The sequence below is a fragment of the Choloepus didactylus genome, chromosome 12 (assembly GCF_015220235.1).
Source record: "Choloepus didactylus isolate mChoDid1 chromosome 12, mChoDid1.pri, whole genome shotgun sequence".
NCBI classification, from domain to species: Eukaryota; Metazoa; Chordata; class Mammalia; order Pilosa; family Megalonychidae; genus Choloepus; species Choloepus didactylus.
In genome coordinates, this window is record NC_051318.1 from 17636422 (window position 1) to 17652883 (window position 16462).

Genomic DNA, 16462 nt, shown 5'->3' on the forward strand with positions numbered 1-16462 from the left:
TTTTTGCTATAAGAAAGAGGACAAAATGAAACACAGAAAGGACTAGAGCTAGTGAAATGGTCCATCTTGTTTTAAGAGCAGAGAGGAGGGGATACATGAGTCAAGTTTCTAAAGAAGAATTTATATATTTATTTATACAAAAAAGATTATGTTGGTAAAATATATTTTTTTTCAGCACTCATAAACAAAAGAACCAACATTTGTTTTAGGATTTGGAAATATACTGTTTCTGTATAGATTATTTAATGGTGTTAATCTCTCTAATAGACTTTTTATTAACATTGTATAATATAAAAATTCTCTGTACTACTATGTATATATATGCCCATGGTCAGTTCTTCTAATATACTGATTTCTCTCTCATATCTAGGACTTTAGAATACTCTTATTCACCATCTGCTCCCTGTCCCCATGCATATACTTTCTGTAAATTCACCATCACAGTATTTGTTACATTCTGGTTGGAATTAGTGTGTTTGTCTTCTTTACTACTGTTTTCCTACAGATTTTCAATAATGATTTGTTAAATAAAATATGTTACTGCACATAGATACAGATATCTTGCTACATATATATTTGTATATGCATATATATATCTGCCTCTTCTATTAAAATGTTCAGAAAGTATTAATAAAATTTGATTTCCTGATTATTAGGATAAGAGTATGGACTCATCCCATTAAAACATGTTCCTGGAGTTATTTTATAGTAGTAATTTAAGGGGAAGGAAAAGGAACGACAAGTTCTAGAGAAGATAGGGTACAGGTCATTGTACTGTTACTGAGTATTCTTTGTATGTCCAGTGTTCTGGTGGGTCCTATTCAAAAATGCAAAAGAGGTATAGAACTGACTGCTCATGGAAATCCAACTGAGAGAGAAAATTAATATGAGACAAAGAACTGAGATCAGACCAAAAAAAGGAGCTGTTGACAGCTTTGAATTTGGAACAGTTTAAGCAACTGGAATTTACATTTTCCCCATTTCAATTCAAGTCAGCACTCCCTGTGCATCACTTGCATGTCAGGGTAAACAGCTGGATCAATACTAAGTGTGAAGATTAGTTGATATGTCCAGGAAGAATGTTGTGGTCCAAGTTAGAGAAGTGCCTTAGGAAAGCAATCCAGGGTGACAGTGTGTGCTGTTGGATTTCACAGATAATATTCACATTCGTCAAGATTATTGTGTTGACACAGGTTTCAGCATTAACCAGTGTGTATCTTTCTGCAGTCTGCCTAGTCCGCCTTGCCCAGTCATGTGTAGAGTATAGTGGGGTAATTAAGAGGTTGAAACACTTTGAGTCGGAGTTATTGTGCGGACTAACGAAATAATCTATGTTAACGGCTTAATTAGTACAATGCCTAACATATAGTAAGTGCTCAATGAAAAGTTAACAGTAAACATTTCAGTATTGTCTGTCAACAGCGGGGTCAATATCTGGGTGCCATAGCAGGATATACAGACTCCTACACTAACAACATTTAACCCCTTTCTGTTCTTTTAGCACTTTCCACCCCATAATTCTCTCACTTATTTTTCAGAAAGCAGAGCTGTTTGTCAGATATATTTTATCTTTGGGAATGCACAGCTTTTTGTGATCTGTTGCTTGCTCTTCTCTGATCTGATCTTCTGCCAAGTGCTTCCTTACCTGGTCAGTCTGTTAACAGTGGCCTTCCCGCTGTTCCTTGACACACCAGGCTTATCACTCCATGGTCTGTTCTTGCTGTACCTTTGCTTCAAGTGCCCTTCCTCCGCAGAGCCCCCTGCTAACTAGCTCCACCTCATTTAGTCTCTTTAAGTGTTACTTCTTCAGAAAGCCCATCCCTGATTATCCTGTCTAAAATAGTATCCCTTATCCCTGTCTGATCCTGTTTTCTATTTCTTCATGGTGCTTTTAACAATCTGACGTTATTTTGTACATTTATTCACTAATTGTCCTTTTTCCTTTCTGGAACTTAAGTTCTCTCACGGCAGTTGTGTTCACTGCTGCGTCTTCAGTGCCTAAAGCAGTGCTTGGTAGCATGGTAGGCACTCAGTATTTGTTACATGAATGATTTAAAATTGGGGGAGTTGTTAGACTTAAGGGCTGAAATTATACCTTAAAAATTATTTTAGTAGTAGCTAACTTTGGAAATAATACTGAAAAAAATCTTAATTTTTTTTTTTCCTTTTAGAAAAATGTTGACTCTGGGGAGACAGTAGGGAAACTGTGTCTCCGAAAACAGCGCTTCCTGCAGTTTTCTTCATTGGAACATGAAGGAGAATATTATATGACACCAAGGGACTTCCTCTTTTCAGTAATGTTTGAGCAAATGGAACGTGAGTTTTTTATTTTTTAAATGAAAATGATTAAACATTAGGACTAAAAAATCAGCTTTTCTTCATTTTAATTATATCATTCTTTGTACCGTGCATGTACTTATTATTTAACCTTTTCATTCCTTGAGAACAAGTGAGTTTAAACTTATATGTATCTATCTTAGAAATAGTTATTGTATATATGGGTTTTTCTATAGAGAAGAGGAAAAAAATAGATAAATTTTTAAATGTCACTAAATATATTATTAATAGCATAATTAATTTGTCCGGGATATTAGTTTTGGGCAGTAATAGGGTTTTAATTTGAGCAAAAAAATGAAACTAGACTGTGCAGTCATGAGGGCCTGATAATGAAGTCATGCCATCATATGTAAACAACCCTGACAGATTTGCTGAGAAGCAGAAATTCAAGAACTGTTAACTACATAATTTGATTTCATATGTCGCCAATTCTCAATTCTTTCAAATGATATCAGAAATTCTTAGTTTATTATCTAAACTAATCCCTTGTGCTCTGCAGATAGTAAGCATGTCCCCTGTCCTCTGTGCCCCATATTGCGGCAGGGTTCTATAAAAACCTGCCCTATAAACAGCTGTATTTGGAACAGCTGAAATGGGGCTAAAGCATGGTGAGGACTAAGAGAAGTATAGATTGAATTGAAAAAATCTGAGAGGATTTAGGGAGGCTTTCCAAATATTGAGGGATGGAGTGAACAAAAACAAAATGAATGATCATGGCATGTTCTAGGAAAAATAAATTCATCAGTCAATGGAATCAAAGGATTGTGTTGGGGAGTAGTGAGAAATCAAACTGAAAAACAAACGAACTACATTGTACAGCGGATTTCAATGATCCTATCCAACCACCAGAGGAGTATATATTTGTCAGGAACTTTATCTTGAACCAAAGAGGGAGCAATGAAGGTTTATGAACAGGAAAATAAGGTCGTAAAAATATATTTAGTTCATTTTGATACAGCTTCTTTGGAGAGAATGTTGGCAATATGTATCAAAAGCCTTAGAAATATTTATTCCCTTTGACACAGTAAGCTCACTCCTAAAAACGTAGTCTAAGTAAATAATCAGAGAGATACAAAAAGATTTCTTTTAAAAAGTATTGTATATCATATGAGTCCCATTTTTTAAGAAACCTATGAAAGAAAGGAAGAAATTTTTAAAATGTTGGCTGTTTTTTGAGCAAGTAGCTTTGACATTGAGAATACCTTTTAGGAAAAAAATGTTCTTTTGTTTGGAGAAATACCTCAAGGGATCTATCTAGTAAAGAAAGTTACTACTCTTTGGATGTGTATGGTAGAGATTTAGACAAAGATGGGTTAAATTTGTCTACATAATGAAGAAATAGGAATTCTGGAGCTGTCAGCTGGCATCTTGAGAAGGGAATAAGAGCGCTAGAAGAGAACCTTAGGAATGAATGGTCTAGAAGAACAAGTGGCAAATTCAAAAACTTGAAGGATCAAGCAGAAAAAAAATTAGTGTGTGAGTTGACTCACACACTAATTCCACTCCATTGCTGGACTGGAAGTGAGCAGCCTGTATGGCTTAACTAGAGAATCATGGCCTTGTTAGAGCATTCATACTAAACATTTTTACGAAATTCTCTGCTACTCGCCTAAATATTTTTATAAGCCTAATCAGGCCTGTAGACCGCAGTTTGTAACCACTGGTCTTTAGAGTTAATGCAGTTCCAGTAATCCCAGTGTGTGTGTGCATGCGCGCGTGCTTATGTTCTTTGGCAAGCTGATTTGAAAATTTATATGAAAGAACAAAGGGCTTAGACTAGCTAAGACACTCCTGAAGAAGAAGAAAATGGAGAAGTTGTCCTACCAGGTAATAAGACTTATAAAGCTATGGTAATTAGCATAGAGAGGTATTTGCATGGGAATAGACAAATTGACCAACAGAATAGAATTGATAGAGCCCAGAAACACATGGGCAGATATGGAGCTTTGATATGTAATAGAGGTGGCATTGCAAATCAGTGGGGAAAGGAAGGTTTATTCAACAAATGGTGCTAGGAACAATTAGATATTCATATGGGAAAAAATGTAACCTTCCTTTCACCTTTCTTTATACATTTTACACAAAACTCAATTCTAGATTAATAGAGTAGTGATGCATACAGTTGTGGGGACTGAGAGTAGGAGGTTGTGTTGTCTAAGTGTACAGGTTCCTTTTTGAGGTGATGAAAATGTTCTAAAATTGACTGTGGTGATGGTGGCATATATCTCTGAATATACTAAAAAGCACTGAATTATACACCTTAAATGGTGAATTGTGTGGTGCATAAATTATATGTGTGTTTGTATTGAAACTGTATTTTTTAAAAATAATGGAATGTTAGACACAATGTAGGGTAGTGGTTACCTCTGGCAGAGAAGTGGAGAGATGGAATGGAGAGAAATGCATCAGTAGATATAAGTTACTGTTAATGTTCTAGTTTTGGGGTTGAGTGATGAATTTAGGGATATATGTTATTACATATAAGTAGAATCTTTTGATATATAAAACATATTTAAATTTATAATAAAATGTAAAAGAAATGTAGTAGGTAGGAGTTCACATAGTAATTAATGAGAGAAGAGCATGCCAGGCACAGGATACAGATTTCACATGGTCACCTTCTAAAGCAATCGGACCTATTCAGAGAAATGGCCAAATGGTTCAGTATGAGGACATATGGAGGAGTGGCAGAAGGTGAGGCTGGGGAAGTAGGCAGGGGTTAAATTGTGAAGATGATCCTTTGATGCCATCTTAAAGAAGTAGCTCATCTTGAATGTGACAGAGAGCCTCTGGAGGATTTTAAGCTTCAGAGGCAAGAGGTCGCACCTGTCCAGGCCGGAGGAAATCAGGATCTCAATTAAGGCAGTGGCAGTGTAAGTGTGGTGAAAGACAAAGACATTTAAGAGTAGTTTCAGAGTTGGAATCAGTAGACCTAGATGACTGATTAAATGTGGGGGGAAGGAAGTAAGAGAAGTCTAGAATGACTTCACTCAGCATTGATTCCCAAGCCCTGTGCTGGGTACTGGTGATAGAAAAATTAACAAAACAAATCTTATAATCTGTTTAAATAAACAAGTATAAAATAATGCATAAGTACTGTGCTTGAAAAATGCCCCGTACTTCTAGATTTCTAGCAGAAGCCGTTAACCAAGGTAGAAAATAATACCATGAATCAAGGATTCAAGGTTAATAGGATTTATAGTAACTCTGTACCCTTCTACATTCATTTATTCAGCAGATATTTATTGAGTGTCCATTCTGTTCCAGGCACACTACTAGGTGCTTGGAATGGCAAGAGAGTAATATGTGATCCTCGCCTCCGTGTAAACAGATGAATAAAATAAGACAAAACAGATTGGTAATAGAAGTATGTATTTGGTACAGCAAGAGGCCAAGAAGGGAATGGAGAGAGAAGCATCTCAGGAAAGACTTTATAGGAAAAGTGATGCCTGACACCAGCCTTAGATTATTAGATGTTTTCCAGGTGAATAAGGGGAAGCCATTCCAAGTAAAAATAAATAAATAAATAATTGTAATGGAGAAAAAGAGGTGAGAAAGAGCACATTTGGGGCACTAACCATGAGTGAACCTCCTATGCTTGGGGCAGGGTGTCCATTCTCTGCACTCCCACCCCCATGCCAGCCCCTCCTTCATCACATTTTAGTAGTTCCTGATGAGTATCTAGTTAGCTGTGAGCTGCCCTGCCCATTTTCTAGAAGTAATGAGAGACCAATCGGCAATGTATTACTAGACTTCCATAGTGCTCACCAGGGGGAGGTGTTTCTAAGAATTCTTTTTTGAGCATCTAAAAGGACTAGGTTTTCGTGGAATATACTTTGGGAAGTACTGGGTTAATTTATTTATGCAACAGGGAACCTTTGCATAGGAAAAAGGAATTTCTTCTAGAACTCTTATTTCATGTCTATAACCATATTGCTTCATCTCTCAAATATTGTTTTTAGAATACTTTACTGATGACATGTCTTCAGTCTAAGAAACAGACCATCCGCTGCCTTGTCAACAGATAATATTGCATAAAGACCTTAAAAATACAAAATTAAACCTCCCTGATGACTTGTAGAGTAGCATGAAACCAGATGGAAATAATAAAGACTTGTCTTAAAAACTGAACAGTAGAAAGCAGAGTGCTTTTCAAGTTTAGGGAATAGTAAGGAATAGAAAACAAATTTGATTGGAAATATTAAAACTCAAAGATGATTCTTAAATTTTAAAGAAGTCATAAAAATTTTAATATCAGATACTGTTGAATATTATAGTTAAGAGATTAGTTCTCATCTAGATATTATGTCAATTTATATTAAAGCTGTTCTCAATAGGTTGAATGCACAGTTTCAGAAAGCAAAAATATTTCAGAAATCTAAATGTAACTAAACCTGATATCTCATAACAGAAACTTACTCTCTGCCACAACCGTAAATTCCTTATTCCTGCTATATGTTACTTTGTTACTATCCTACACATGCATAAAACTTTTAAAATAACCTTTCAAGATCTTTTTTTTTCCTGAAGGCAAGGGCTTTTGCATATAGATATATGACTCATCTTAGATTTTTAGAGTTTAGAGATATTCGGAGTACACAGAGATACTGTTTATTAAGGGACTCTGGTTGCCTAAGTGCCAGTTAAAGGCCCAACTCAAATTTATTTTCCTCTCTAATTTTCTCCTAAAATTTTTGAATTAGTCTGTAGATTTTAGAATCAGACATAGCAGGTAGATTTGAACCCCAGATCTCCCATTAAATATCTGTGGGTCTTGGAGAAAATTTTGAGATAATATCTGGGTTTTATTTTCCTCATTTGTGAAATAAGACACTAATATCCCTCCTTAGGGCCAAGTTCCTGACATAGTACCTGCAAATGGGATGTGGCCAGTAATAACTAGTATCATTATCTGAGCCCAGCACTTTCACAAACCTCGATTTTATTATGGGTCACCTCCTTAAGAGAACCACATGAAAATTTTAAAAAACATATATAGCAACATTTTTTAAATACTATAAACAGTGTTAAAAGGCAAACCTAAACTGGGGTAAAAAGTGTTTCCAAGGTATTTGTAGGACTTTAAGAGGGTTAATATATATATAAGCTTTTACAAATCAGTAAGAAAAAATGAGCAAGGATATGAAAAGTAATTTCCAAAGAAAGAAAATAAGGATGTGATAAGTGTATGAAATAATGGTCAGCCTCATTGGTAATCAAAGGAATACATAGTAAAACTACGAGATACGTCTTTTTGACAGATGAAATGGTAATACTCTGTGTCAGCAAGTGTTTTGGAAATGGACCCTCCCATATATTCTGATGAAATGTAAGTTGGTGTAACTTTTCTAAAGCAAATTTTGGAAATTTAAATCAAAATCCTTTAAAAAGTGCTTTGCGTTGATACAGCAATTTTATTTCTAAGATTTCGTTTTGATAAATAATTGAGAAAAAGCAACAAAGATTTAGCTATAAGGATGTTCGTGGTAATTTTGTATGTCATGACTGAAGCTCTGAAACAGTTTACATGTTCAATAATAAAGCATTGATAAAATGATTATATCATGCAGTCATTAAAAATTCTCTGTACAAAGATGTTTCTTGGCATTGAAGGATGTTCATATACCCAATTAAGCAGGTTAGAAAAAAGTATACATAAAGTAATATTCCATTTTTTCCCCTATGTATATATTTTTATGAATAAAATAGGGTCTGCCAAGATATTAGCCAAATTGAATAGTTTACTGTGGCTTATGGAATTTTCAGTGTTTATATTTTTTCTCACATGATTTTTTAATTTATCTGCAATAAACATAACGTATAAAAATGGAAAAGTTAAAAACAGTTGTTAAAGATCTACATTTAAAACAAAAATGAAGGAAGAAGAGCTAATTACAGAGATTTTAAAAATATGCCCAGTGACCAAGGATGAGAGCACATTGTCATGGAACTGACAGTGGGTTTGGTCAATAGTATGGAGTTACAGAAATGTCCAATGGGATGAGAACTGGGAAACAGCCTGTTGGATTTGGTCACTAGTGTGGGTCATTAGAACTTTTGGTAGATCAGTTTCAGAAACTTGGTAGGAAGGTAAGGAGAACATGAGGAAGAAATGAAAATGGCAGGAATCGATTTTTCTTTCTTTTTTTTTTTGTTTTTAAGAATTTTGGTTCTAAACAGAGAGGATGCTAAAATGAAAAGAAAACAAAGTATAATGAAAGAGTTCTTTAGAAATATTTTAAAGCCAAAAAACCCTTGATGATCAGAAATGTCTATGCTATATTCTTTTACTATAATTTATGCATTTTTTTCACATTAGAGTTTCAAGTGGAGGCTGTTAGAAACCTGATCAGTACCCTCAAATATTAACATATCATAAACTTGTAAATAATGTGTATTAATCTGTTTTCTCTTCACCTAACTCAGTGGTTTCCTTTGACTTTCTCTCACTAAGCCTTTTCCTCCTCATCTGACATCAACTATTTTTCACTCTTGTGCTTAATGTAGTTAGCACAACTTTCCCCCTCATTTATGTCTTTTCACTTTATCTAATTTTTGCTTTAGTTTACCTTATTTTATGCGCAGGTCCATGTGTTCTTCTAAAATCAAGTTGAAAGTTTCCATGGCTTTCTTCTTTGTTTCAAGTTTTTATGCAACTCTCTACTTAATCAATTTAGTTCCTTATAACATTTCCACTTGTTTTATTCACTGGAATGCAATTAAACTCTATCAGAAGGCATTTAACTAAATCAAGAATTCAGTAATTTTGCAGGCCAAATAATACATCCTTTATGCAGACAATATACTTTATCTTCATTTTTCATCACGGATAAGAAGAAAAGTAATCTTGGTTGCATTCCTACAGATCATGATGAACAGCAAAACAAGGAAAAACAGGGCCAACCCACTGACCCATGTTCTTCATGTATAAACAGTAGAAAAATAAAACCATCTGAGATTTTTTGGATCCTAAACTAATTTTTACCTGATAGCCATCGTTCTGGTTTTTTGTTTGTTTGTTTGTTTGTTTTGTTTAACAAATAATACACTTTATTAATAATAGTAGATGAGCCTTATTTAAATGATCTCTCCATGCCTCTTTCAAGTGGAGGCTGGCTGCTCATTTTCCCTCATTTCATGCTAGGTTGGGGGAGATCAATCTCATCCTCAATTCTCCATTGCACTCTCTTAAAAACTATGAAAGTGTGCTCCTTTGAGACTTAGGTTATTGAGCTGACACACTGTTTTCCCTTTCATGATGCTATTTCCCTGCTAAATTCCTTTAGACCTAGAATTCTTTAGAGTGCCTCAATTCCAGTTTCTCTTACCTTCATTCTTACCATTCACATCACGTCCTTTATCTGGAATTGTTCCAATTTCAGAATCACAAATTTCAGAATCTCACTCACTAGCAACAACCTGTTATCCATCCAGTTTACTCCCTTTCTGATACCCAGTACACCTCATAAAAACTTCTAGCGTCAACTATTCTATTATTCCCAAGCTCTCAGCTCCTTCTGGATCGTCTTCCTTCCTTGGAGCTACTTGGTTTGTTATTTTGTCACTCTTTTAATAGCTACTTTCAAATATCTTTCCCCTATGTCCTTCTACCGAACATAGCCTACTATGAGCTATTGGAGAAAGTCACGTAATTGTGCAGGTTGAAGCCACCAAATGTGTGGTCTTCCGCTTCACCTAGATTCCCCCAGTCATTAAGTGGAAGTGGTGCTCCTCACCCTGCTAAGGCTAATTCCTCCACCCCCTCCTCTAGTTCCATCATTCTTTCTGTCTCTAGTGTCTCATTCTCTTAAACTTACAGATATTCATAGGTCTTTGCTACCTTGAAAAATCACTACTGCAATTTCACTTCTATTAGCTATTTTTCTTTTCTGCCAGATTTTTTTAGAGCCATCTTATTCCTTCCTTTTTTTTCTCACAATCCATTTACTTTGCACTGTACTACATTCTGCTTCTTACCTCTCTACTGCTTCTTAAGAGTACTAATAACCTCCAAATTACCAAGACCAGTGGCTAAATGGCTACTTTTTCTGCTCACATCTCAGTGGACCTTTTAACAACCTTTACCACTGTTGACCACTCCTTCCTTGAAACTCTTTTCTCCCTGGGCTTCTGTGATAGAAAGTTCCTGTTTTTGTTCTTTGTTTTGTATTCATTCCTTTCCAGTGTGATTTTTTTGGTGTGTGTGTTTGGTGGTAGGTTTCTTCTGATACTGCTCCCTTCATCGATCATCCCTGATCTATTTTTATTGTCTCTCATGATTTCAACTGCTTATGGGGTTGTGACTTTGTGTATTTCCATCTGTAGTCCAGAACTCTTTGTGGCCATCAGAAGTACAAATCTTGCTACATATAAGACACTTACTTACACTTGTGTATTATCCTTATAGACACCTGAAACTCAACCTGCCTGAAACTGAATTTGTCATCTTTCCCATCAAACTTTTTCTGTTCCTGTGTTCTCTTTCTCAGTGGTGGCACAGCCATAATTGCTTTCCTGAGTCACACAGTCTGGCTGGGATTTTTCAGAGGTATCTTCATCTCTTTGATCTCTTATAACTAATCCATCACCAAGGCCTGCTTCTTCTACTCCATAATTTTTCTTTTATCTGTCCCTTCCTTTCTTTCCATTTTAACTTCCTTTGCCTTAGTTCAGGCTCTCAGCACTTTTCCCCTAGATTATTGCAATAGCTTCCTTTCCTTTAGTTTGGACCTCTGTTGTCTATACCAGCAGATCTATCCTCTCATTCTCCTTAAAATTATTCAGTGGTTCAGTAGCTTTTAGCTTAAAATTCTGGGCTCTCTTGCTCTGAGTTTTTCCTACTTATGTCCTCTGGATTGCACCCTTTACTTCAGTCATACACAGCAACTTAAAAACCACTCTTCAATAAGAAAACTATATCCATAAGAAGGCAATGGCATATCATTGTCATGAGAAAAACACTTAAATTTTATGTGGAGAAAATGTCACCACAATAGTCAAACTTCTTGTGACTTTTTCTTAAGGTAATTGTTCCGGTTTGCTAAGGCTGCCATTAAGCAAAATACCAGAAATGGATTGGCTTTTATAAAGAGGGTTTATTTGGTTACAAAGTTACAGTCTTAAGGCCAGAGAGTGTCCAAGGTAAGGCATCAGTCATAGGGTACCTTCACTGGAGAAAGGCTATTGGCATCCAGAAAACCTCTGTTAGGTGGGAAGGCATGTGACTGGCATCTGCTTGCTCTCAGGTTGCGTTTCAAAATGGCATTCTCTAAAACGTCTGTCAGCTTCCAACGTCCGTCTTCAAAATGTCTCTCTTAGCTGCAGATGCTAGCTCCTTCTGTCTGAGCTCTTATATAGGGCTCCAGTAAACTAATCAAGGCCCGTGCTAAACAAGTGGGGCCACATTTTCATGGAAATATTCAATCAAGAGGTCACACCCTAATTAAAGGTGTCACTCACAGTTGGGTGGGCCACATCTCCATTGAAACACTCAATCAGAAGGTTCCAATTTAGTCAACACTAATAAGTCTGCCCCTACAAAACTGCATTAAGGAATATGACTTTTTCTGGGGGACATAATATATACAAACCAGCACAGTAATTTTAGCATGCCGCTTGTTTCAGTATAATATAATGTTTGTTGTATTTTCCTCTACATTATAGTTTTAGTGAATTAATTTTGGCATCTTCAGTATTAAAGTTTGTTGAAAATGTATTTAGGAATACCATAATGTGTCATTATATTATTAGAAAACTACATATGCTTGTGGTCAAGCATAATTTTCCTTTTTTACCTTAATGACCAGCATTCCAATATTCTGTTATATAATGTTTACAACTCTATCTTAGAGCAAATGCTGTTATAATAGCATAGATAGAAGGGCTATGCATGTCTTTTTACCTTAGTAAATTTTGCTGAAGGATACTTTATTTCCATTCATTTAGTAATACAGAGCTACATTTTTATGTAGCTGATCAAACCAAGGCAAGATAAACAGAAGTGGGTAAAGTATATGCCAAGACCATCCTTCACCCCATTTGGAGGCTTTGTAATCATAATGGAAGTATAGGGAAGACTGCTAAAAAGCCAATACACATAACAGTGATGGGGCTACTGTCTCCTCGAGCCACAGCCTAACGTTCTGTGCCTCTGTCCAAAGACCGTTTTCGTAAGCATGCTGTCTGCTGCCACTCTGCTTTTTCATAAATCCAAGTTGGATGAGTACTTGAGGTCAAACTAAAGAAATTTAACATTAAAATATAAATTATCATTTGCCCCACCACCACCACCACCACTCCCATTATTGCCTCTCTGACCTCAACTCCTTTTACTCTCTTAGCTCACCCCAGTCCAGTCATGCTGGACTCTTGGCTTCTCCTCAAGCACCACAGACATGTTTGCATCCTAGGGCCTTTGTACAGGATGTTCCCTTTGCTTGAAACACATTCTCCAGATAGCTGCTTTGCTAATCCCTTCACCTTTTTCAAATCTTTGCTTAAATGTCACCTCCTCAATAAAGCCCATACCTTATTTAAAGTTCCACCCTCACACCACCACCACCTCCCTCCCATTCCATTCTGCTGCCCTTTCAATCTCTCTTACCTTGTTCAGTTTTTTCCCAAAGCACTTAGCACATTTTAATGTATATAATTTGCTTACTTTTAAGTTTATTGTTCATTGCCTCATCTTCTCCACCTGAAATTCCTGTTCCATGACCACAGGAAATTTTGTCTGTTTTGCTCAGTGACATAAACCAAATGCCCAGAATAGTAATTGGCACATAGTAGGTATTCAAGTGGAGATACCGAGTAAGCAGGTCATTATACAAGTAGGAGAGAGACTCGAACTGGAGATGTAAACTTAAGTTTCTTCAGCGTATGAGTGCTAGGTAAAGCTAGGAGGCTAGATGGTATCGCAAAAGTGATAGAAAAAAAGTCAAAGGATTGAGCCCTGAGGTATTCCAGCATTTAGTGGTTGGAGAGATGAGTAAAAAAAAACAGTAAAGAAAAGCAAGAAGAGGCAACTAAAGAGATAGGAGTTAAACTAGGAATGTATGGTGTTTTGAAATCCAAGTGAAGAAGATGTTTCAGGGAAAAGGAAATAATCAACTATGAAAATGCCACTGAGAAGTCAAGTAAGATGAGGACTAAGGATTGGCCATTGGGTTTGCAACATGAAGGTCATGGCAACCTTGACAAGGTTTTAATGAAATGGTGTGAATGAGACAGCCTGACTGGAGTGGGTTTCAGAAAAAATGGGAAAAGAGAAAATGGAAAAAGTAAATATAGACAACAAAGGGGTTTGCCTTAAAGAGAAGGAGAGAGATGAAGCAGTAGATCAAGAGAGGATTTTTTTTTTAAGATGCAAGAAATAATAGTATATGTGTTAACAGGTGAGAGAGGGAGGAACTAACAGTGCAGGAGCTAGAGGGGAGGATTTCTAGGACAAAGTCCTTGAGAAGCTAAGAGAAGAAAGAATCTTAAGTACACTAATGGAAGCTTGGCAGTAGATGAGAGCATGGACAGTTTATCCATAATAGCAGGAGAAAATGCAGACTACGTGAATATCTGTTGGGAGCTTGTGGAAATTATCATCTGTCCATTTCAATATTTTTCAGTGAATTTGGAGGTCAGGTCATCAGAGAAGAGGATGAAAGTTTTGGAAGTTTGTGGAAACAGGTCTTCTAAATCAGTAGGAAAGTGAATGGATTGAGAAAGATGATTGCTGATAGGCTTATTAAAGTCCCACTTAAGCTTGTTAATTATGAATTTAAAATGAGTCTGATCAGCATGATTGTACCTCTTTTTCTCCTTCATGTTCAGCTGCACAACAGCTGATGTGGAATATGCACAGAGTTGGATCAGACCAGATTTGGGGTCAGTCAAGACCATACAACAAAGTGAAAGAGAGGGAGGATGTTGATACGAATGCAAGGGAATAATTATAACAGTTGAAAGAAAGAAAGAGAGAGAGAGAAAAGAAAGAAAAAGAAAGAAAGCTTAACCTTTTGGCATTAATAATTTACTGTGAAAAGGTTATAATTAGGGTGACTATAAAATTTATTGTGGTGCACATGCTGGCAATGCTCATATGTCCCAGTCATTGTGGATTTACCTTGGACTTTTGAAATTCCAAAAATGAATCTTAAATGTAAAGATTACTGCAGTAGGGGAGAACCTAAGGTGGCGGCTAAGAGAGGCAGGGCAAAAAATACCTCCGTGAAAAATACTAGATAAAAGCCAGAAAGTGACCCAGAACACCAGTTCCAGCGATGCACCAGCTGGACAAGGTCTGCTAAATCCACAGGGACCGTGCACTTGGTGAAACCGGGAGTCTGTGTTCTGAAACGAGTGAGTAAGCTGGTGAATATCCAGTAGCCATGCTGCAGTGTGGGGAAACCGAGGGTCAGTGTTTGGAGGCACTTCTCCTCAGTATTTGTTCTTTAAAAAAACCCAAAAGCGGCTGCAGATATGGCAGTGAGAACCACACAGTGAAGCGCGGCAGGAATGGGCTGTGCAAACGCCTCAATATCTGGCATGGAAGATAGCCTTTCGCACACCCACTGCTAATTGTCTCGGAGCGAGGAAGGCAGAGGTTAGCCAAAAGGGGAGAAAAACCACGCCCCTTGCAGCCATCTTCCCGGCGGGCTGGGAACGCTCCTGCCCGGCGCAGGCGCCACAGCCCAGAGCTGCGCCAAAAAAACCCAGTGTGACAAGAAGTGTTTCCAGCAACACACACACATGCCACAATATCGGGCTTGGACCATAGCCTTTTGTGCACCCACAGCTACTTGTCCCAGAGCTGGGAAGGTAGAGCTATGCGAAAAGGGGGGAATTAACACTCCCCATTCAGCCATCCTTTCAGCAGGCTGGGAACACCCATACATGGCCCAGTGGCCCAGAACTGCCCTTGAGGGATGGCACACACTTGTGACATACCACAACCTTCCCTCAGCAGAGGCCCTAGAAGGGCACAGCTTGGAAGAGGGACCCACTCGGAAATCCCAGGGACCATACGCCAATATCAAAGACTTGTGGGTCAGTGGCAGAGACAATCTGTGGCAAGACTGAAATGAAGGTTTAGACTCTTGCAACAGCCTTAAATCTCCAGGAACAGCTGGGAGGTTTGATTGTTAAAGCTGCCCTCCCTCCCTAACCGCTCAGACACACACCCCACATTCAGGGCAGACAGACCAACACCGCATCCAAACTTGGTCCACCAATTGGACCCCAGAAGAATCAGACCCCCACACACCACAAAGACAAAGTTGGGGAGAACTGACTTGAGGGGAATAGGTGACTCACGGACACCATCTGCTGGTTAGTTAGAGAAAGTGTACGCCACCAAGCTGTAGATCTGACAAATTAGAAATTAGGCTTTGAATAATCCTACATATCCTAAAAGAACCCTATCAAGTAAAGAAAATGCCAAGAGACCAAAAACAACAGAAAATTTTAAAGCATATGAAAAAACCAGACAATATGGATAATGCAAACACCCAATCAAAAGATCAGAGGAGACACAGTACCTAGAGCAATTAATCAAAGAACTAAAGACAAACAGTGAGAGCATGGCACAGGATATAAAGGACATGAAGAAGACTCTAGAAGAGCATAAAGAAGAAATTACAAGAGTAAATACAAAAATAGACGATCTTATGGCAATAAAAGAAACTGCTGACCAAATTAAAAAGATTCTGGATACTCATAGTAGAAGACTAATGGAAGCTGAACAGTGAATCAGCAACCTCGAGGACCACAGAATGGAAAATGAAAGAACAAAAGAAAGAATGGGGAAAAAATCAAAATGGACCTCAGGGATATGATAGATAAAATAAAACATCCAAATATAAGACTCCTTGGTGTCCCAGAAAGGAAAGAGAAGGGTAAAGGTCTAGAAAGTATATTCAGATTGTTGGGGAAAACTTCCCAAACTGTCTACACAATGTAAATACACAAAGCATAAATGCCCAGTGAACTCCAAATAGAATAAATCCAAGTAAACCCACTCCAAGACATATTCTGATCAGACTGTCAAATACTGAGGAGAAGGAGCAAGTTCTGAAAGCAGCAAGAGAAAAGCAAGTCACCACATACAAAGGAAACAACGTAACACTAAGTAGTG

At 37.3% G+C, this 16462-nt stretch overlaps 1 protein-coding gene across 2 annotated transcripts in view; it reads left to right on the forward strand.

Moving 5' to 3' along the window:
• The window catches only part of MICU2 (mitochondrial calcium uptake 2), a 171647-nt gene that overhangs the window by 46607 nt on the left and 108578 nt on the right, over window positions 1-16462 (forward strand). For both annotated transcript variants that reach the window (XM_037799783.1, XM_037799784.1), the window contains exon 2: window positions 2172-2316. In XM_037799783.1, coding sequence (XP_037655711.1) covers window positions 2172-2316 — 145 coding nt within the window. The remainder of the gene's footprint in view (window positions 1-2171; window positions 2317-16462) is intronic.